Source organism: Lipotes vexillifer, unplaced genomic scaffold, assembly GCF_000442215.2.
Source record: "Lipotes vexillifer unplaced genomic scaffold, Lipotes_vexillifer_v1.1 scaffold613, whole genome shotgun sequence".
Lineage (NCBI taxonomy): Eukaryota > Metazoa > Chordata > Mammalia > Artiodactyla > Lipotidae > Lipotes > Lipotes vexillifer.
Window position 1 is genome coordinate 756,830 of NW_006792345.1, and position 21,667 is coordinate 778,496.

Below are 21,667 nucleotides of genomic sequence, written 5' to 3' on the forward strand. Positions count from 1 at the left end.
TGCTGAAAGTCTTACTGAGTTGTAAAAGGAAATCCTTACAATGGCCTAGAGGCCCAGCAGTGTCTGGCCCTGTCACTTCTTTGAGCCCACCTCTTCAATTTTCCTCTGCTTCCTCTGACCCAGCCACACTGGCTCTTGTTGTTCTTATAACACACCAGGCACACTCCCTCTTCTGCTCCTTCACACTGCCTGTTCCTTCTATCTTGATACTACCTTCCCCCAAATATCTGTAGGACTAACCTCCTCACTTCCTTGAAGGCTTTCTTCAAATGTCACCAATCCAGTGAGGTCCTTCCCTAACTACCCTATTTAAAGTTGCAACCTGACTCCTAACGCCCAGCACTTCTGAACCCCCTTACCCAGCTCCATTTCTTCTACAACATTTGCCACACATCCTAATGAATGACATCATTTTCTTATTTGTTATGTTGACTGTCTATCTTCCCTGGCTTTCCTGCAAGCTTTAGGAAGAAATATGACCACCTGCAATTCTTAAAAAATGAAAGGGATTTTTGCTGTTTTGGTCACTAAAGTATGCCAAGTTCAAGAGAGTGCCTAGCACACAGTTGGCAATCAAATATTTGTTTGTTTTGTTTTTGGCCTCACCGTGTGGCTTGCGGGCTGAAAGCATGGCGTCCTAACCACCAGACTGCCAGGGAATTCCTGGCAATCAAATATTTGTTGAATGAATGAATGAATACATGAATAAATTTAGGATAAAGTTGTGTATTATATCTCAATAATAAATTAATATCTCATTTCATCATTACTAAGATAATTCTATTTCACATTTTGGAAGTTTAATGACTTACCCATTTCAAATAATAATTATAAATACCTAAACCCTACAATCTTGGCTTTCAGGGGACTAGAGAAAAACATGTTATATTTTATATTTCAGTAAAGGAAATCAGCAGCATTAATGGCACTGTCTGCTCTGAAGAATTATTTTCAGTCATCCTTTAACTGTTGTAGAAATGATAACCATCTAGGCACAAATAGTTGAATATTATTATTCATCTTCCTTAATATTTGTCTTCCACAGAGAAAAGTGGCTAGGATATCATTGAAAAATGTGTTCTCACCTATATTTCCTAAGTAAAAAAAGCAGTTACTTTCTTTTCTAAATTTTCAGTCTTTGATGAGCAGTGTATTACTGAATAAAAATTATACTTACACATCTTGAAATTCTTCTAGAGTTTTCTGTGGTGTAAACACATTTAACAAGCTAATTATCTGAAAAGAGAAAATTATATCTCAGCATGTCAAATGACTCTACTTGATTATAAAAATTAAGTTTAACATTAAAGTGTGTTAAAACTAGAAAAAAATCACAGCAGAGCTTTGTATTTATTATTATTGTTATTGCTTTTACCAAAACATTCTATTACACAGCATTTGAAAAAAGCTAAATGATTAGGATTCTCATCTTGGAAATAATATGCACTTTTAATCAAATCACTTTTATGTGTCCCCAGTAACTTATTACTACAGAATTTTAACACATAATGTCTTTCTAGCTCTGAACATAAAAAAGTAGCAATTACAAGTAGAAAAACACTAAATAAAGCAATATGTTAACTCTGAAAACTTAAATACAATATCCAAATTTCTAAAAAGTTTTGAAATGTGAAGGCTAAGCTTATATTTTTGGTATGATAAAGATGAAATGCCTCATAGCATTACCTATTAACATTACCTTTACGTAAGGAGGATTCAAGAACTGACCCCACCACAGGCCTTGGTCCTGGCACCCCAATGGTTAAACAATGAATTCTGCTGCTTGAGCATCAAACACACGACCTCAATCATTTCAAATGACTGAGGGAAAGATGAATTATTCAGTATATAGGATTGGAGTGGCTGGCTAGCCAAGGGGGAAAAAAACTAGATTCATACTTCAATCTTTACACCAAGATAAACTCAAAATGGAACAAAAATTTAAATCTAAAACATGAAACCATGAAACATTAAAATATGAATAAACATTTATACAATTCTGGTGTAGAAAAGCCTTTTCTAAGCATGACAGGAAACCTAGGAGATTTATTATGTTAAAACACAACAACAAAAATCAGTATGACAAAAACAACCTAAATTAAGTCAGATGGAAAAGTGAGGGTTGACAGCTTTAATATACAAAGATCTTCTATAAATGCATAAGAAAGAAACCAACAGTCCTAGAGAAAAATGGACAATTGCCATGAAAAACCAACTCTCAAGAAATAAAAATAAATGGCTAATAGAGATATGGAAAGAAAATCAACCTCACAAATAAAAATAAGGTGTCATTTGTCATCTATCAGTTTGGTAAGGTAAAACAAAAAATCAACAGTATGTAGCTCTGGGGTATTTTGAAATAAAAGACATACTCAAATACTCAATAAAAGTGTAAAATTGACAGTCTTCCTTGAGGTTAATTTGTCAGTATATATTATTAAAACCAAAAGTGTGCATAGTCTTTGACCCAGCAATCTTGGCCAAGGAATTCACCTGGACAAGTGTGCAAAGATGCAATGTATAAGGATGTTCACTGCAGCACTGCTTATAATAGCAAAAAACTGGAAACAATCTAAATATCTGATAATAGGTGACTGGTTAAATGAATTACTGTGCATCTGTACTATGTAGCCATTTAAAAAATGGTTTATATCTATGTTCATTAATGTATATGAGATCTAGCAACATTCCACTAGGGAAAAAGCAGGATGCGTAATAACATAACAGAGCTTATTTATGTATGTGTGTACATATATGCATAAGAATGCTCACCAAAATGTTAATGATAGTGGGTGGTGGGATTCAAGGATTTTTCTTTCTTGTTTATACTGTTTGAATTAAAAAAAATAATAAACACTTTTTTGTAACCTGAGAAAAAAACTTTTTTACTTTTTGTTTTAAACCTGTAAAATAAAGCATGCATTGGAGAATTTAAAAACAAACTCAAACCACAGACTCAAAAGATTGAACCTATCTTAGTTTTGTGTTTAATGTCCCTACACCAGAAAAATCCAGCATAAATGTTACAACAAAAGGAGCCATATAGAGTTGAGCGTACTTTTAAATACTTTTCCCCCCCACCCCGTAACAAAAAGAGGTCATATGGGAGGGGATCTCCAAAGCCCCTGCCAGACTTAACACTTTATAATTTTATAACATGGCAAGGTTATCAAAATCATGTTCAAAATAATGCTCAGGCATCAGTAGCAGAACATAAAATGGGCCTGAGTACCACATTTTCTAGAGATATACTGTTTTTCCTTAAAATTTACAATGCTTTGATTTCTGTAGAGATGCCAAGTACAACTATCTTGAATATAACATCATCTAATAACATTTATTTAAATAAATGTGAATATGAAAAAGCTACTTATAGAACAACGTTTTTCTAAAAAGTATTTGGATATTTCTCAATTTGCCAGGTCAATACTGTTGCCATTTTATACACAGGGAAACAGTGAAAACCAAATGGTTACAAGGTTAATTGACATTCCCATCCGTGTTGAGTGACCTAAATCCCTACGGACAAAGATGCCTCTTGCTGACTTCAATATCTCCAATGTTGATTAAAAATTCTGTCAATAAAATATAACCGATTAAAAATTCTGTCAATAAAATATAACCATTTAAATAGTATTTTTATCACTAGTTTACCCTAGGTCTAAACTCATTGTATCTCCAAAGACCCAGATGATTATGACAGCATTGACAACATTAAAGTATTAGAGGAAACATAGACATAACTTACATTTTTATGATTGACACATTTTAAGAGGACAAGTTCACGATAAGCTCTCTTTGCATGAGTCTGATTCTGAAAAGGACGGCTTAGTTTCTTGACTGCAACATTTATCCCAAGAACTGTATCAAAAGCAGCACTATAATTAAGAAATATAATAGGCAACCCATTAGGATGATTTTGGAATATACAGCAATGCAGAATGTACATTCAATGTATTATCTTTTTAAATGAGTAACAAATAAGGAAAAATCTGCTTGCTTCCACTCTGGTACTTCTGCACATTAAGAGCAAGGTGAGTTGGCTAAGAGTGCAGCAATCCTTTGCACATGGACGTCTCATTATATTAGTTGAGATTATTATGTTCAGAACCAAGTAATTTAATACAGAGCATGTAAGACTGCTCAGGAAACAAAATCTTCAGTTTAAATATGCCAATAAGTTGAAAAAAAGTCACTGGTATCACAGAATGAAATATAAGTATATTTTGGAGTATCACAGTGGAGAAAATGGTTTGAACTCATGAGACGGATATAATAAATCTAAGTTTTGATTGATTGTGTTTTTCCCAGATGTAAGAATCTAAAAGGAAAACAGAAGCCAAAATCTCAGTTCATGGTAAATCCCCAAGATACAAAATCCCTAACATAAGCAATTGCTATACATAAAATTCTGCTAGAAATACCTCCTCATACTAATATGGTAAGAAATAAAATCTAGGATCTGTGTTTCCAGAATCTCAAGTTCCCAGCTGAAATTTATGATTGATTTTCCTCCAGAAAATAGACAGGAAAAATTGAGTACCTTCTGTACTAGTTTCAAGCTAGCACTAACAGTATGATTGCTGTCACTGTTACCTTTTGGCTCCTCATCAGGGGTTAAAAGCTGCTAAAGACCATCTGAGAACCTAAGCACCATTTAAAATACTGTTTCTATTTATTTATTCTATTCAATTTATAACACTGTTTACACTTATTCACTTCTATTAATTTTTTTGCCAAAAAACCCAAACTTAATTCAATTTTAACTTTTTAAAATTGAAGGCTGTCTGCTGTAGCATTTAAGAATTATTAGAAGCTTCATGTTACTTTGGAATTACTTTTTCTTTAATTCAGTTCACATTATGTGTTCATGTATACACAGATGTAAAATCACATGCCCAGGGACTTCCCTGGTGGTCCAGTGGTAAAGAATCCGCCTTCCAATTCAGGGGACTTGAGTTCGATCCCTGGTTGGGGAACTAAGTCCCACATGCTGTGGGGCAACTAAGCCTGTGTGCCACAACTACTGAGCTCACGTGCCACAAACTGCAGAGTCCATGCACTCTGGAACCTATGGGCCACAAGTAGAGAGAAGCCCGCATGCCACAAGGAAAGATCCCACACGCCTCAATGAAGACCCTGCGTGCCACAACTAGGGCCTGAGGCAGCCAAAAAAATAATAAAGAAAATTAATTAATTAATTAAAATCACATGCCCATATGCAAATGTAATATTCATATGGATTATAAGATATCAAAAATAAATCTATGTGTGAAACAAATCATTAATTAATACATACACATGTGATTTGTACTTATATATATATATTTCTCAGTCTTGAGAATTTAAAAACAGATACACCTTTTTTGGTCTCAAAAGTTTTTCTCCAATGAGCCAAATGGACCAATTCTGAATATCTGAGCGGACACATGCTTCCCCATTCCTAGTTCCAACTCCAGGAGGAGCTACCTTCAGTTATTCCTGGCTTTACTTCTTTTAGTAACATCTCAACTCCAAAGAATATACTTTTATCACTATTTCCTCATTTATCAACTTCAGAAATTAGCTATTTACTCCCCATTATGAACACTGAGGATTTAGTCACTTCGTTGAAACCCCCAACTCCTCCTAGTTTTTTGTTCTCATGTTATTTTTTATTTTTTGCGGTACGCGGGCCTATCACTGTTGTGGCCTCTCCTGTTGCGGAGCACAGGCTCCCGACGCGCACGCTCAGCGGCCATGGCTCACGGGCCCAGCCGCTCCGCGGCATGTGGGATCTTCCCAGACCAGGGCATGAATCCGTGTCCCCTGCATCGGCAGGCGGACTCTCAACCACTGCGCCACGAGGGACGCCCTCTCATGTTATTTTTAACTTTTCCCTTGGTCACCCTTGTAACTTTAAATAACATGCCTAAACTTGCTACATCAACTTTCAAAGGAACCTCTTGCTCCCCACTATGTAAAATGAGAATATTACACTTCATCTCCTTTTTCCTCCAGCTCTCTAATCTCTTTTCCTCCAATTTCTGTCTTAAATGGTCAAGTTTAATAACACATCTTTCAATCTCTATAATTAAACCTTCTGTGTTTCTTCCTTAGGATGTGTCTAAAAGTTGAAAATCAACTTACAGAGTGTATGTACATATGTGCACACATGTAAACATTACTAATTTCAGAGCGAGCATTACATTTCATTTCTAAAGATCACATGACCCTTGCCACTCATAAGAGAATGTGATTGTTTCCAGCATTAAGGTTAAATGGATTCTCTTCTAACATTCTGTAAGTTCTCAAACATCATGCCGCTTTAAATTTTATTCTTAGGGCTTCCCTGGTGGCGCAGTGGTTGAGAGTCCGCCTGCTGATGCAGGGGACACGGGTTCGTGCTCTGATCCGGGAAGATCCCACATGCCGCGGAGCGGCTGGGCCCGTGAGCCATGGCCGTTGAGCCTGCGCGTCCGGAGCCTGTGCTCTGCAACGGGAGAGGCCACAACAGTTTGAGGCCCGCATAACGAAAAAAAAAAAAAAAAAAAAAAACCAAAAAAAAAAAAAAAAAAAAAAAAAAAAAACCAAAAAAAAAAAATTTTATTCTTAGATCATGACTTTTTCTAACTTTTCTACCACAAGTTTCTAATAAACTTTTTTTTTCTTATTAAGAGAAGACAAATATACCTCTTTAGAGCCTGTCACTAGTACTTCTTACCTTCTTATTCACATTATCTATTGTTTGGAATCTATTCCATTTTTGGGGAAGACATTTTTCTTGGGGTTTCAAGGCCTGATGTGTAGCTATCGCCCTGGGATTTCTTTTCTCTGGCTTCCACTGTTTCTGGTGTTACACGTTCTTGTATTCTTTCTTGTTGGAGTACATTCTCAAGGAATTTCCTCAGAAAAAAAGGGCATGGAAGATAAATTATCTTACTCTTCCTTTATCCTTGATTCATAGTTTGTCTTCTAAGCTCGAAATCAATTTTCTCTCAGAGCTCTAGTGATTTCCAAAGTTGAGTGTTGTTGGTGAGAAGGCGTATGCCTGTCTGGTATTCATTCTTTTGCTTCCTTTTTTGTTCCTCATCTCAATGATTTATTACAAAGAACCATGTTTTGTCAACAACCCCAAAGTGCTCGCCCCCACTAATCACTATCCTTCCTGCCCCCCAAAGACGATAACTACTTCTGACTTTATTTTTATACTATAATTAAAAAAAAAAATTATTTGGCTGTGCCGGGTCTTAGCTGCTGCACGCAGGATCTTCAATCTTCATTGCGGCATGCAGGATCTTTTAGTTGTGGCATGTGGGATCTAGTTCCCTGACCAGGGATCAAACCTGGGCCCCCTGCATTGGGAGCATGGAGTCTTAGCCACTGGACTACCAGGGAAGTCCCTTACTTCTGACTTTTATGATAATCACTTCCTTGCTTTTACCAGCTAAACATGTATCTTCAAGCCCCTGCATCATTTATTTTTGCCTGGTTTTTGAAACTATGCCTGACTTCTTTCACTCAACATTATATTTGTGAGGTACATCCGTTGTTGTGTGAAGCTATAACTCATTCTGTGTCATCACTATAATATTCCTTTATTATGATTATATGACATAATGTTGATAGATACATTGGTTGTTTTCAGTTTGCAAGCAAAAAACATGGTCATAAACATTCTTGTACATGGTTCTGGGCATGCATTTCTGACGAGTAGATAGCTAAAAGTGGTATTACATATAGTTTATTTTAGTAGATAATGCCAAACTGTTTTCTGAAGTGGTTTATTCTATCAATTTCTAGGCATTTGATTTTTTTGTAGTATATTGACCCTGTGTCCTGCAAGAGGGCCAAGTTTAACTAAAAGGAGATCACAAGGGAAGGGGGGGGGGCACTAATCCAATCACGAGAGCCCTTTAGAAGCAGAGTTTGTTTTGGCTGGTGGGAAGAGGGGAAAGTCAGAGAGATCTGAATCCTGAGAAGGACTAGACATGTTGTTGCCTTTAAGATGGAAGAGGAGTCACGTGAGAAGGAATGTGGGAGCCTCTAGAAGCAGAGTGGCCCCTGGCTGATAGAGAGCAAGGGAATGGAATGGATACCTTTGACCTACAGCTGCAAGGAACTGGGTTCTGCCAAGAACCTGAATGCACTTGAAAGCAAATTCTTCCCCAGAGCCTCCAGATAAGAGCCCAGTCCAGTGACACCTTGATTTCAGCCTTGTGAAATGCCAAGCAGAGAACCCAGGGAAGCCCACCCAGATTTCTGACCTACAGAACTATGAAATTATAAATGGTTGTTGTTCTGCTTTAAACCACTAAGTTTATGGTAATTTGTTATGCGGCAATAGAAAACAAATACATCCTCTCTTCCATATTTTTCTACCCTTTTGTCTCCCCAGGCTTCATTCTGGATACTTTTTTCCTCACCTATCTTTCAGATCACTATTCTCTCTTTAGTTATATCTAATATGCTTTTAAACCCACCCATTAACTTCATAATTCAATTACTATGTCTTATAGTTCTATAATTTCTATTTAGTTGTTTTAAGTTTTCATTTTCCACCAAAAATTTTTCATACTGTCTTTTATCATCCGGAACATAACATCATAACTCTTTGGAAGTCTGGATCCAATAATGCCAATAACCCCTGTGGATCTGTTTCTTTTCTCTGTTGTTTGTGCTGGATTTTGTGAATGTTGTCCAATCTCCTTGTGTGACTAGTTATTTCTGATTACGTGTTGCACCTTGAACTTGCAAAACTGTTTGCTATCTAGAAATAATTTGATATCCAGTATGATGCTATCTTTCTCCAGGTAGAATTTACATTTATTTCTGCTGGGTACCTGGGGGCACTAGCAATTTGGGCTCACCTCACTTTGGGTTCAGCAAATGAGATGATGTGAAGCTAAGTGGCAGTTCCTGCAAGGGCTGGTTTCTTTTTGGTTCATCCTTACTTCTAGGATGCAGCCCTTTATTGGACCCAGTTAAAGCAAAGGAAGTTCACTAAGCCCCTTTAGAGGGCCCTGGACTCCAATTCCTGTCTCCTATAGCCCCACAAAGCAGTCCAAAGGACTCTAAGTCTCTCAGCTGCCCACGCCAGAATTTTCAAACGCCCTCAAGGGAAAGAACACCCCAAATCCTCGGCCCTTCTTACTAGGCTTCTCCTTCCCCAGATACTGGCCTAATAATTCTTCATTTACTTACTCGCTCTCTAGGGGCAAATGCTGAACATGGGGGTAGGGGTGGGAATGTTGGGAGCCAACTAGCAAAACTGTTTCATAGATACACTTTTAATTAACATCCCTACTTCTAGCCACCTGTTTCATCTTCGTTTTTTGTATCTTGCATCTGTATACTCACAACCTCTTTGGAGTTCTACTATAGATAGGTTCTCTTCTTTGTGGCAAATGTCTTATCTACTTATTCTCACTTCCTCTACAGAAACTTGTTAAATGCTCTCATATCCACTGATTACTGCTCTCCTGTCTCTTTGTTTAGGTGTCTGATCCACCATCTTAAATTAGAAGTTCCAAACTATACATTTTAGAGTGTAACTATAAAGACACAATGATTTGCCCAAGGTCACTAAGAACTACTGCTATGAGGATCTGAGCTGGACTTAGAACTCAATTCTCCTGAATCATAGCCTTCCTATGCCTTATAGCATATATCTCCTTTATCACAAAATTTTTTTTGTGGACATTGTTTATTTATATATACTAATAGAAAACAAAACAGTATAAGAACAGGCCAACATTCATGCTTGTACGGAACTAGAGGAAGCAAAAAGGAATAAAAGCTATACCAACCATTTCATGTTAAGGTTGCAACTGTCACTTCTAAGCATTGTCAGATCTAATATTACACTTTTTTTTAAACACTTCATAAAAGATGCTCAACATTGTTGATTATTAGAGAAATGCAAGTCAAAGCTACAATGAGGTACCACCTCATAGCAGTCAGAATGGCCACCATTAAAAAGTCTTCAAGGGACTTCCCTGGTGGCACAGTGGTTAAGAATCTGCCTGCCAATGCAGGGGACACGAGTTCGAGCCCTGGTCCGGGAATATCCCACATGCTGTGGAGCAACTAAGCCCGTGTGCCACAACTACTGAGCCTTCGCTCTAGAGCCCACAAACCCCAACTACGGAGCTCACCCGCCTAGAGCCCATGCTCCACAACAAGAGAAGCCACCACAATGAGAAGCCCACACACCACAACGAAGAGCAGGTCCTGCTCGCCGCAACTAGAGAAAGCCCGCACGCAGCAATGAAGACCCAACACAGCCATAAATTTATATATATATAAAAAGTCTACAAATAACAAATGCTGGAGAGGGTGTGGAGAAAGGGAACCCTCCTACACTGTTGGTGGGAATGTAAGCTGGTGCAGCCACTATGGAGAACAGTATGGAGGTTCCTCAAAAAACTAAAAATAGAGCTACCATATGATCCAGCAATCCCACTCCTGGGTATATATAAAGACAAAACTATAATTCAAAAAGATACATGCACCCTTATGTTCATAGCAGCACTATTCACAATAGCCAAGACATGGAAACAATGTAAATGTCCATCTACAGATGAAAGGATAAAGAAGATGTGGGACATATATACAATGGAATACTACTCAGCCATAAAAAAGAACGAAATAATGCCATTTGCAGCAACATGGATGGAACGAGATTATCATACTAAGTGAAGTAAGTCAAAAAGAGAAAGACAAATACCATATGATATCACTTATACGTGGAATCTAAAATATGACACAAATGAACCTTTATGAAACAGAAACAGACTCACAGACATAGAGAACAGACTTGCGGTTGCCAAGGGGGAGAGAGGTGGGAGAGGGATGGATTGGGAATTTGGGGTTAGCAGATGCAAACTATTATATGTTAGAATGGATAAATGACAAGGTCCTACTGTATAGCACAGGGAACATATTCAATATTCTACGATAAACCATAATGGAAAAGAATACTTTTAAAAAAAGAATGCGGGCTTCCCTGGTGGCGCAGTGGTTGAGAGTCCCCCTGCCGATGCAGGGGACGCGGGTTCGTGCCCCGGTCCGGGAAGATCCCACATGCCGCGGAGCGGCTGGGCCCGTGAGCCATGGCCGCTGAGCCTGCACATGCGGAGCCTGTGCTCTGCAACGGGAGAGGCCACAACAGTGAGAGGCCCGCATACCGCAAAAAAAAAAAAAAAAAAAAAGAATGCATATACACATATAACTGAACCATTTTGCTGTACAGCAAAAATTAACAACACTGTAAATCAACTATATTTCAATTAAAAAATTTTTTAATAAAAGCAGAAAAAAAAGTTAAGCACTTCGTAGAACTGTTTCATAAAAAAAACAGTCCTTACTACTTTGGTTAAACAGCTTGAGATTTTAGAAGGAGAGAGAAAAAGTGAATATATATATATATGTATATGTATATATATATATATATATGAAAGAAATGTACACACATTTTCCCCGTAGAGCTTTAAAACCTTGAATTACTTAATTCTACTAATAATTTTATAAATACTTCAAGTGATAAACATTTTAAAACTTACTTCCTAATTATTTTACTAACAGTTTTAATGAACAACAAAAACATAGAAACAAATAAATCAGACAACTGTAAAAACAATTCAAAATTAGGAGTCAGAATATTTTATTTGGACCCCAGCTCCTCCTTTTAATCCTGTATCAATACCTGCACTTTGGTTTACCTGCACACCTGTCCCTATATCTTTATCAAGCTCTAGTTTAAATAGATGATTAACAAGTTTTGTAAACCATGCATTATTGCTACTATGATATTTTACTACTCAAAAATGTAAAAACACATGTATATTAGTTTCCTATTGTTGCTATAACAAATTAGCACAGATTTACTGATTTAAAACACAAATTTATTATCTTACAGTTCTGGAGTGTGTGTGTGTGTGTGTGTGTGTGTGTGTGTGCACATGCGCGCATGTGCATCAGTCAAACCAATCACACACTCTTTGGTTCGATCAGAGAGAAGGCTCTATTCCAAGCATGAGCTGAGATTATCTGAAGTTCCACAGATAAGTCTCAAAAGATCAGGGATAGTGTCAGGACAGGGACAGAAGAGCAGGGTTTCAGAGGAGACTCCAACCAGGAGATGCAGTGGGGACAAAAGTGATGGGCGTGGGAAAGAACCTGTCATATTTGCAGAGAAGGGACCATTGGAGATAAGAAGTTATCTAAAAGTTAGGGCTTGATGGTGGGTATACTCAAGCCCTTCCATCACTGATGAGGAAGAAAGGAGTCTGACTGGCACCATTCATAGTTTCTTGCTCTATCTACACAGCAGAACAAGGTAAAAGATCCTCTCCTTGAACCGCATATAAAACGAACACTTTTCTTTTAAGGACCTTAAAGCATAATGCCAATATCCAAGAATCTGTGCAAAACAGAGCCAGGAAAAAATCCTCTGAAGGCATGTGGGGGAAGTATCACAGGAAAAGTTTCTCTCTTGTCAGTCTGGGACTACCATTGCCTGCACCACCACTGCTGCAGTTCAATGGGACCACGAAGCCTCAAGCCTAGAAGGAAGGTGAGGAGCAGTCACCCACCTAACCGGCTGAGAGGAAGCCAGCACAGGCTCTGGTAGAAAGTAGCAGTAAAGTAATAATGGAAACCAGGTCTCCAACCATCTAGGCCCAGCTCTTGTGACGGCACCTCGTCTAAAAGCCAAAAGAAAACGCCCCAGAAATCTAAGAATAATTTTCATAATTGCACAAACATTTCTAAAAGAAAGTATCAATAATCTGAATCAAGTTAACTAACCTCTTTTCCATGCATCAGTAAAGTTAACCCAACTAAAAGGTTTTGATCTGGTAATGAATAACTGGCTTGGGTTACAAAGTTAAGTGAATAATTACATCAAAGATCACAAAATAAACTGTTAGCTGTGCAAGAGGCTCATTAAGAGCTATTTTAATCAGTTCAAAGACTTCTTTCTTGAGCAGAAAAGGGTGAAACCCAGTTTTTGATCCTTCCTTAAAATCAAAATTCAGGCTATGGAAATGGGAATTTGCAAGACGTGAAATTTAGGATGGTGTTAAAATTTTAGCCTCTACATGTATGTGAGGTGAAAGTTGCTCCTACAAATGTTAATAAAATTGTCATAAAATTATTTAAATACTAAGAGTTAAGTGAAAGTACAGTTAAGATTATATCAATATATAACTTAAGTTACAAGAAAATGACAACATATTTTAATGCATAATATAACATGAAAATATTACATATAATACTATAGTATCAGGGGTTAAATATCCATTAAAAATGACATATATCCTTAAGTTAAGGCACCTTTCAGTTTACATTTTTTTCAAAAAAATTTTTATTAAGGGGGGATTCACATAAACATAAAATGAACCATTTTAAAGTGAACAATTCAGTAGCATTTAGCACATTCACAGTGTTGTGCAATCACCATCTTTAAGTAACCCCAAAAGATTTTCATCACCCCAAAAGGAAACTCCATACCCATTATGAAGTTGCTCCCCATTCCTCTCTCCCCCTTGCCCTTGTTACCACCAATCTGCATCTTTCTCTATGGATTTACCTACTTTGGATATTTCACATAAATGGACTCATATAATAATACTACCTTTTATGTTTGGCTTCTTTCACTTAGCACAGTTTCTGAGGATCACCTATGTTGTAGCATATATCAGTGCTTCATTTTTTTTTATGAATAATATTCCATGTATGTATATAACACAGCTTGTGTATCCATTCATTTATTGATGGACATCTGGGCTGTTTCCACCTTTTGGCTACTGAGAATAGTGCTGCTATGAACATTTGTATACAAGTCTTTTTGGAACATCTGTTTTTAATTCTTTGGGGAATATATCTAGGGGTATTTACTGGGTCATGTAATAATTCTATGTTTAACTTGTTGAGGAACCGTCAAACTGTTTTCCACAAGTGGCTGTACCATTTTACATTCTCACTGGCAATGTATGAGGGTTGTAATTTCTTCACATCCCTGCCAACATTTGTTATTTTCCATTTTGTTGATTATGGCCACCTAGTGGGTATGAAGCAGTACCTCATTGTGGTTTTGATTTGCATTTCCCAAATGACTAACAATGAGCATCTTTTCATGTGTTTATTGGCCATAAATCTTCTTTGGGGAAATGTCTATTTGAGTCCTTTGCCTGTTTTTTTTTTTTTTTTTTTAATTGGGTTGTTTGATGAGAACCTACTGTATAGCACAGGGAACTCTACTCAGAGCTCTGTGGTGACCTAAATGAGAAGGAAATCCAAAAAGGAGGGGATATATGTATACGTATAGCTGATTCACTTTGTTATACAGCAGAAACTAACACAACATTGTAAAGCAACTATACTCCAATTAAAAAAAAAAAAAAGATGCTTTTACTTAAAAATAAATAAATTGGGTTGTTTGTTTGCTGTTGAGTTGTAGGAGTTCTTTATATTCTGAATATTAGACTCTTACCAGATACACAATTTGCAAATATTTTCCCATTTGTGGGTTGTTTTTTCACTCTCTTGACAGTGTTCTTTGATACACAAAAATTTTTAATTTTGATAAAGTCCAATTTCTTCTTTTGTTGCTCACGCTTTTGGTGTCATTTCTAAGAATTCAAAGTCATGAAGCTTCCCCCTTTGTTTTCTTCTAAGAGTTTTATGGTTTTAACTCTTATATTTAGGTCATCGATCAATTTTGAGCTAACCTTTTACATGATGTGAGGTAGGAGTCCAACATCATTCTTTTGCATGTGGGTATCCAGTTGTCCCAGCACCATTTGTTGAAGAGACTGTTCTTTCCCCACTGAATAATCTTAGCACCCTTTTTGAAAATCAACTGGCCACAGATGTATGGGTTTATTTCTAGACTCTTAGTCTTTAAAATTCTTTAAAAATTCAGAACTTTCCATCCTATAATTCTACCACTGCTTTTACCAGAGGTTTAGCTTATAACTGTGTATTTGGGAACTTTCATATCAAAACTAGAATTTTTTTAATGAAAAATATACACCCATAATGAGTAATTTCATTATTAAACATTTCTTTAAAAAACAAAGATGGGAAGTAGTATATGAAAATTGGAAATCAAAACTAATCTATGAAAAACAATATTTTTTAAAGTAGCATGTAATTTTGTCATTTACCATGCTGTAATGAAGTCATTAATTTTAACTGCATAACCCTTGTAAAGCTCTCCATTATACAATTAATTATGACTTTCTAGTCAAGCTCTTAATGTGGTTATTACATTAAATGTCCTTGATATCAGTCTTGCTTAATTCCCTATGTCAAATTACCATCCAGTTCCAAATAAGAGATGGGTTATAAATCAAAAGAATATTTTACTGTCCAGAACTTTTTATTAACATCAAAGTACCCTAAAATGAACCATCCATTTCTTTCACTTTAAAACTTTCCTGGCACACTGGATTTAAGTACCAATATAGCATGTTATCAATTGGAAGTTAAGATCACCGCTATTTTAGATGCAAGCCAGGCATTCCTTCCCAACAGACCCTTCCCCCTCATTAGCTTTTCTGGGAATCTCTGAACTACCATCTCCTCTCAGCTTCCAGGGTCTCTAACTACCTAAGCCGAAGAAAACAACTAACTTCCCTGATCACATATCTCTACAACAGAGGATCAATTACTAACCACTGATGCAGATTCTCTAAACTCAACATCTCTAATAAAAATATAAACTCTCCTACCAGACCATCCAAGAGTTCTCTTTTATCTTGAATCCCCTTTATGTACAAGCTGTAATCATTGGGTGTTTAGCTTTACCACAGTTCCTTTTAGATGCAAAGACAATCTTGTTTTTACTAACCAAAAAAAGAAGAAAAGATTTTGCCAAGAAACTAAGGGATAAAAAGCTTGGGAAGTGCTGATAACTGTAGTCTAGAAAACATGTGAAAAACTTTACCTTTAGCTGGCCAGTGATGTCGCGGCAGCTGACTGTCTTACCAAGCAAGAGACTAAGGTTCAGGGTCAGACCAACGGTTCTGACGTTCTGGGCTGGACACATAGTTGAAGTGTGACACCAAGGAAGAGACGGCCAGCCCAACCCCTCATACGGCATCCCTTCCTGGTTAATCCATGGGGTGATAATGACACTGACTGGCCTCATCCTGCCAATGAAGGGCAAGGCACTGCAATGACGGCGCCTAGAAATGAATAGGAGTGATTGGGAATAAAAGGGGGAGGGGGGAAAGGTGGCCAGGATGAAGAAATGAATAAAACTCCAAATTTCTGTTACAACTCACTGTCATACCTATTACTCTAATATCATAATGACAGGGGGAATGGAAAAGAAAAAAAAGAGAAAAGAAACAAAGAAAAAAGAAAAATTGCAACCTATTTAAATTTACGCAGCATTCTAAGAATTTGAGCTTGTATCCTACAATCTGACTACATGTAACTAAAGCAAGAGGTTGATTCAATTTAGCTTATAAACCTATAGCAAAGAAAGGGGTATTTTTTTTTTTTTTTTTTTTTTCAGTACGCGGGCCTCTCACTGCTGTGGCCTCTCCCGTTGCGGAGCACAGGCTCCGGACGCGCAGGCTCAGCGGCCATGGCTCACGGGCCCAGCCGCTCCGCGGCACGTGGGATCTTCCCGGACCGGGGCATGAACCCGCGTCCCCTGCATCGGCAGGCGGGCTCTCAACCACTGCGCCACCAGGGAAGCCCAGAAAGGGGTATTTTTATCATCAGTGTTTCTAAATTCTGACGACTTAGATCTATTAAGTTTTTATTACAACAAAAACTCAATCTACACTACTGAAACAGACCATACTTACCAGACAATTCCTTGGGCTCCAGAGCCAATTGGTTTCAACTGCTGGTAACGTTTTAGGACAGTGAAAGTTGAGTCTGCCACTTGTACACTGTAAAACTGACTATCACATTTACTGTCACTCATGATGTAGTGTCATATAATATTCCGAAGAGCTGGTACAGTCGTCGGATTCCTTGAAAGAGAAACAGAATGAACATGCATTCTTACTGAAATTATACATGCATAGCTCACTTAATAGTGTTTCAAATTCATTGGTATATAAGACAATGTGGCTGTAAGTTGGTAAACTCAGTTAGACCAAGTTCTGAACTTAAGCAACATGCAAAAAATGCAAAGAGATTTTAATGGTACAAGATTATCATGAAAGTAAGGAATTCTGAGACCCTGCATGACCACATCTTAAGGGATTGGATTAGGAAATAATAACCTTTGGAGAAAAGAATTTTTACATTTTTATTAGCCATGACAAGACTACATCACTATGTGATTCTCATCAGCTTGCTTCCTGTGGGACCAGATTACACCGTGCTGTCTCAACCAGATACGGAGGCACTCTGGAGATGCTGCAAAATGAACGTCTACAATTCTTTCATGCAGAAAAACAAATGGACCAGTCTTCTGCTGTGTCCACAAATTCAGGTTAAAGTGACGAACTAGAAAGCAAGTCCGATGCCAAAGTGATTGTAAAAGTGGTAAGTTAAAGAACAACAGGGTGCTGGAGGCCTGGTGACACCTGTGTGTGCTGTGGATGCTCGTGAGTGTGCTCCTACCTTGTGAGGTGGTCCCGGAGCCAGCCTACATTCCCCAAACCCTATATCCCTAGTGGACTTCAATACAGACAGCCATAGACAGAGAACTCTGTCATAAGCTACAGTCAATAACATGGACACTATGTTATCCACGAGGCATGAGTATAAACTGGCAGCCCAGAGCAGCCTTTTTGTGGTTTAGACAGTAGGCTGAGATTCCTACGCTGCAGGAGCCTGTATGATTTTATACAGAAAACAAAGCAAACAGAAATCGGCAGGCAGCTACCTTTACTCCCTTCCCTGGCTCTTGTCTGATAATGTTTATTCAAAAGTTAGCAAGCTATTTATATTGGTCATTTCTTAAAAATTAAAAAGCCAACAATAAAATCATTTAGGTAAATATTCTACACTGTTTACAAACACAGAATTTAAATTTTATTCTACAGCTTCCCCAAATTCCTGCTTGTTTGTTCTAACACCTAATATTTAATATCTACCCACTGAGTTTTTTGGAGTGATGATATGTGTTTCAACACAATGATGTCTAGGACTTCCATTAAACATGGAAATTGACAATAACAAGACTGAACAAAGAATTTAAATCAAATGAATAGTTTCTTCAACTGACTGTTGCTTCATGTTTTACCATTCTCAGGGCATTGGCTGAGGCACAGCTGGTAGTACCAGCAGCCATTTTGACCAAGAGCCATTGCACACTGGCTGGGGATTGCGTCTGGGAGGCCAGCGTTGCGCTAGATAAACTAACACACTGCTCACAACGGCCGACAGGAATTATCAGCCCTGTGTTACACTGGAGTGACCCAAGGCTTAGTGAGCTGGCCAAGCCATGCTGCTGTGAGAAGGGGGCCCTAAGCTCTAGGAGGGGAGGGACAGGTCTGTCTTGTTCACGGTGGCACCCTGTACTCCCAGGACAGGAGGACAGGGAGGGTCCCTGGGACAAAGTGACCGTTCAATATACCTCTGCTGATCTGACCCATAACACTGTAGCTAATGATTCCCTCACGATGCTGCTCTATTTTACTGACATCTGAAGGAGTATCTTTTCTTAATTTATTTATAGTTTTTAAGAGGCTGAGACAATTCATCTCAACATTTACGGGGTACCTTTGTACAAAAAAGTGATAAATAATATAGAAGACATATATCAAGATCAAACAGGTATTGGTCTTGAAGCAGCACCTACTTCACTACTTGGGGGAGAAGTGTGAGGAATGAGTCTATTATCTACATTGTAATCTAAGTTATAAAGAGGTAAGGGCCATAAGCAAAATAGAAACAAAGCTGAAAGGTAAAAGAGGTCCTACCCACAAGCAGGGGTGCAGAAAACAAGAAGAGCTCCATGGAGGAGGTGGCATTTGCCTTGGATAGTTTTGCCAGAGATAGAGTAGAAGCACAGAACTCAAACTGACTGTGCTCAGACATGGTGAATTGCTCAGCTTGACTAGTGGAGTAAAAATGCAAAGGATCAGAGACAGACTCAGTGAGAAGGCAGGAGCCACTACAACCTGCTATTTCTTGGCCATATTGTAATGCACCAGCAATGCTGGTCATTCATAAAGCATTTCTTGAGCACCACTGTGAACCAGGTCCTTTGCCAGAACCTGCCTTCTGCGTTTCAAGCTTACAGAGAGCGTACACTGCAGGTACACTCAGAAGAGATCAGATGCAAGGAGAGCCCTAAACTCAGAAGGATGGAGGTTTAGGGTGAGGAGATAAGAAGTAGCATGTGCAGAGAGCTGGAGGTGCCTTCTAATCATGACAAATCACTTGAGATTTGATTCTGCTGGGTCATGGGGGGAAAAAACTGGAGAGAAAACAAGGCCAGATCACCCCAGGCCGTGGAAGCCGCTCGGAGCCATCTGGGCCTGGGCCTGAGGGCTGTGGAGCCATCAAAGCACAAGAGGCATGGGCTCACACTTGCTTTTCAGAGAGGTCATTCGGGAAGCTGAGAAAGGGTTGGATTCGAATGGGTAGGACTCAAAACAGGCAGACCTGACAAAAATGGCAGGATCGTGGCAGGTGGGGAAAAGAAGGAAATGCACGGCTTGGAGGAAGAATGTACGTGACTTGTTGCCCTGCAGGAGATGGGAAGAAACAAAGGTGAAACAGCTGGAGGTAAGCAGGAGATAGCTGAGTCAGAAAGTTCGGCTTTGAACAAGTTAAGTCTGAAGTGGCCAAGGGACAGTATGACAGGGCTAGGCTGCTGAACTACTCCAGGATCCACTCCTCCCTTCATTTTAGTAACAGAAGCCACCCTGTTGCAGCTGGACAAATGGCTACCCAACTAGAGATGACATCTGGTCACTTTCCTGGCAGCCAAGTGTGGCCAGATGACCAACCTTTAGCTAATGAGATGTGAGCAGAAGTGATGTATGCTACTCCCAGATCATTTTTTTAAATAGAAAGCTGCTTGCCTTTCAATCTATCTTTCTCCCTTGCTGTTGGCCGAGGGATCAGCAGTCATAGACCCAGAGATGGAAGTCACATGCTGAAGATGCTAGAGTCACCCACCAGCCTGAGTCTGGAATGACCTTGTGGCACTGAGGTGGCCCCCATTCTGGTCCACCTGCCCACATTGAGATTGGCACAAATTAATCTCAACCTTGTTGAACAACTCTGGAACTCTCTCTGCTACAGCTGTTGTAACCTGTACTCAGACTGGTACAGTATTAGGTTAGCTTTTGTGAATTTGGGGAGTATATTACATTATTAGGTCAATAATTAACATAATTTCATCTCAAGATTTTAAGTAATTTTAAAATTAAAATAAGTTTCCCTTATTAGGCAGAAAAAAAAAAATCACCTAAGACAGAATCTGTCAAAGCCACCTCCTCTGTCAATCTTGGGCTTCATGAGAGCAAGAGAAAGAACCCCAAACCAAACTAAGAAAGCATGTAATTTAGCTATTAATGAAATCAACTCTCTCTTGAGATTGTATTTCAACAAAATGGACCCAACCTGGTTTCAGAAGACAATTTACAAATTGAGAGGTGTTAAGAATTCTTCATGCAACCACATTACCAACACATTAAGAATTCTTCATGCAACCACATTACCAACACACTGAAGGTGCAGTCCCTGCCTTAACTTCCCTCACCAGAAGATGCTGGTTCCTCACCTCGGTTCCCAGCAGTGGGACCCAGTGCCTACCGTGTTCACTGTCACTCGGCAACTACAATTCTATAAATGTATCTGACAAATACATGTGTACAAATATTCAAAGATATTTGTGCAAGGATGTTTGTAGCACTGCTTGTAACAGGCAAAAAACTAGAAATAACCTAAAAAGTACCCTTGGAATGACTGAACAAATTATGGCACAAAAGTATAATAAAGCCATTAAAAACAATGCAGGGACTTTATACATTGATATGGAAAGATGTCTAAGATATATAAGGAAATAAAGCAAGTTAGAGAAGAGTGCATACAGTAAATTCCAATGTATGGAAAAATACACAAACGCACACACACACAAGTGCTAGCAAGTGCAGAGAAACAGTGGGAAATGAGACTTTCATTCTTGCCACTATAACTTTCTGTTTTTTTTTTAAACTATGCACATATTTCACATTTTAAAAACTAAACAAACACTTTTAAATTAAAAGCTGCAAAATGGTCACTCTGACACCTTTACAGAGAATGGATTTGAGGCAGATGAGACTGGAGGCAGGAAGGCAAGTGGGCCAGGCTCTGAGTACACAGTTATACACCTTCTCCTAACAGGCTGTGAGGTGCGTGGTACTGTCCTCACTCTGCAAGTAAGGAAACAACTCGGAGACAGTAAGGAACTTGCCCAAATTCTCAGCTGGAAAGTGGCATGGCCTGGATTTGAATTGAGGTGTATTTGACTACTATATCCATGTTTTTCCCAATATACTACTGTAATAGCTCTAATTTTACTTAGAAAGTAAAGTGACTGTCCAAGGGCTGGTCAAGACCAGGCCAGAATAACGCAGACCTTCACATCTCATCTTGTTGTTTTCACCCCACTAAGACACTTTCTTCTTCTGATGAAGATAATTCAGTGATCCATAGACTCAAACCTTTAATCACACTAATGTTTCAGAATACCCAGGACATTCAATATTTA

At 38.4% G+C, this 21,667-nt stretch overlaps 1 protein-coding gene across 5 annotated transcripts in view; it reads right to left on the reverse strand.

The window, feature by feature from the left end:
* MAPK9 (mitogen-activated protein kinase 9) overlaps positions 1-16,959 on the reverse strand; it is a 39,161-nt gene extending 22,202 nt beyond the window's left edge. For 3 of the 5 annotated variants that reach the window (XM_007465509.1, XM_007465510.1, XM_007465511.1), the window contains exons 1-3: positions 16,809-16,959; positions 3,749-3,878; positions 1,178-1,236 (exon numbers count right to left, since the gene is read on the reverse strand). In XM_007465509.1, the coding sequence (XP_007465571.1) occupies positions 1,178-1,236; positions 3,749-3,878; positions 16,809-16,930 (311 nt within the window). In that variant the 5' untranslated portion in view covers positions 16,931-16,959. The remainder of the gene's footprint in view (positions 1-1,177; positions 1,237-3,748; positions 3,879-16,808) is intronic. The other 2 variants (XM_007465512.1, XM_007465513.1) reach the window with 2 other exon arrangements.
* Between the last annotated feature and the right edge of the window lie 4,708 nt (positions 16,960-21,667).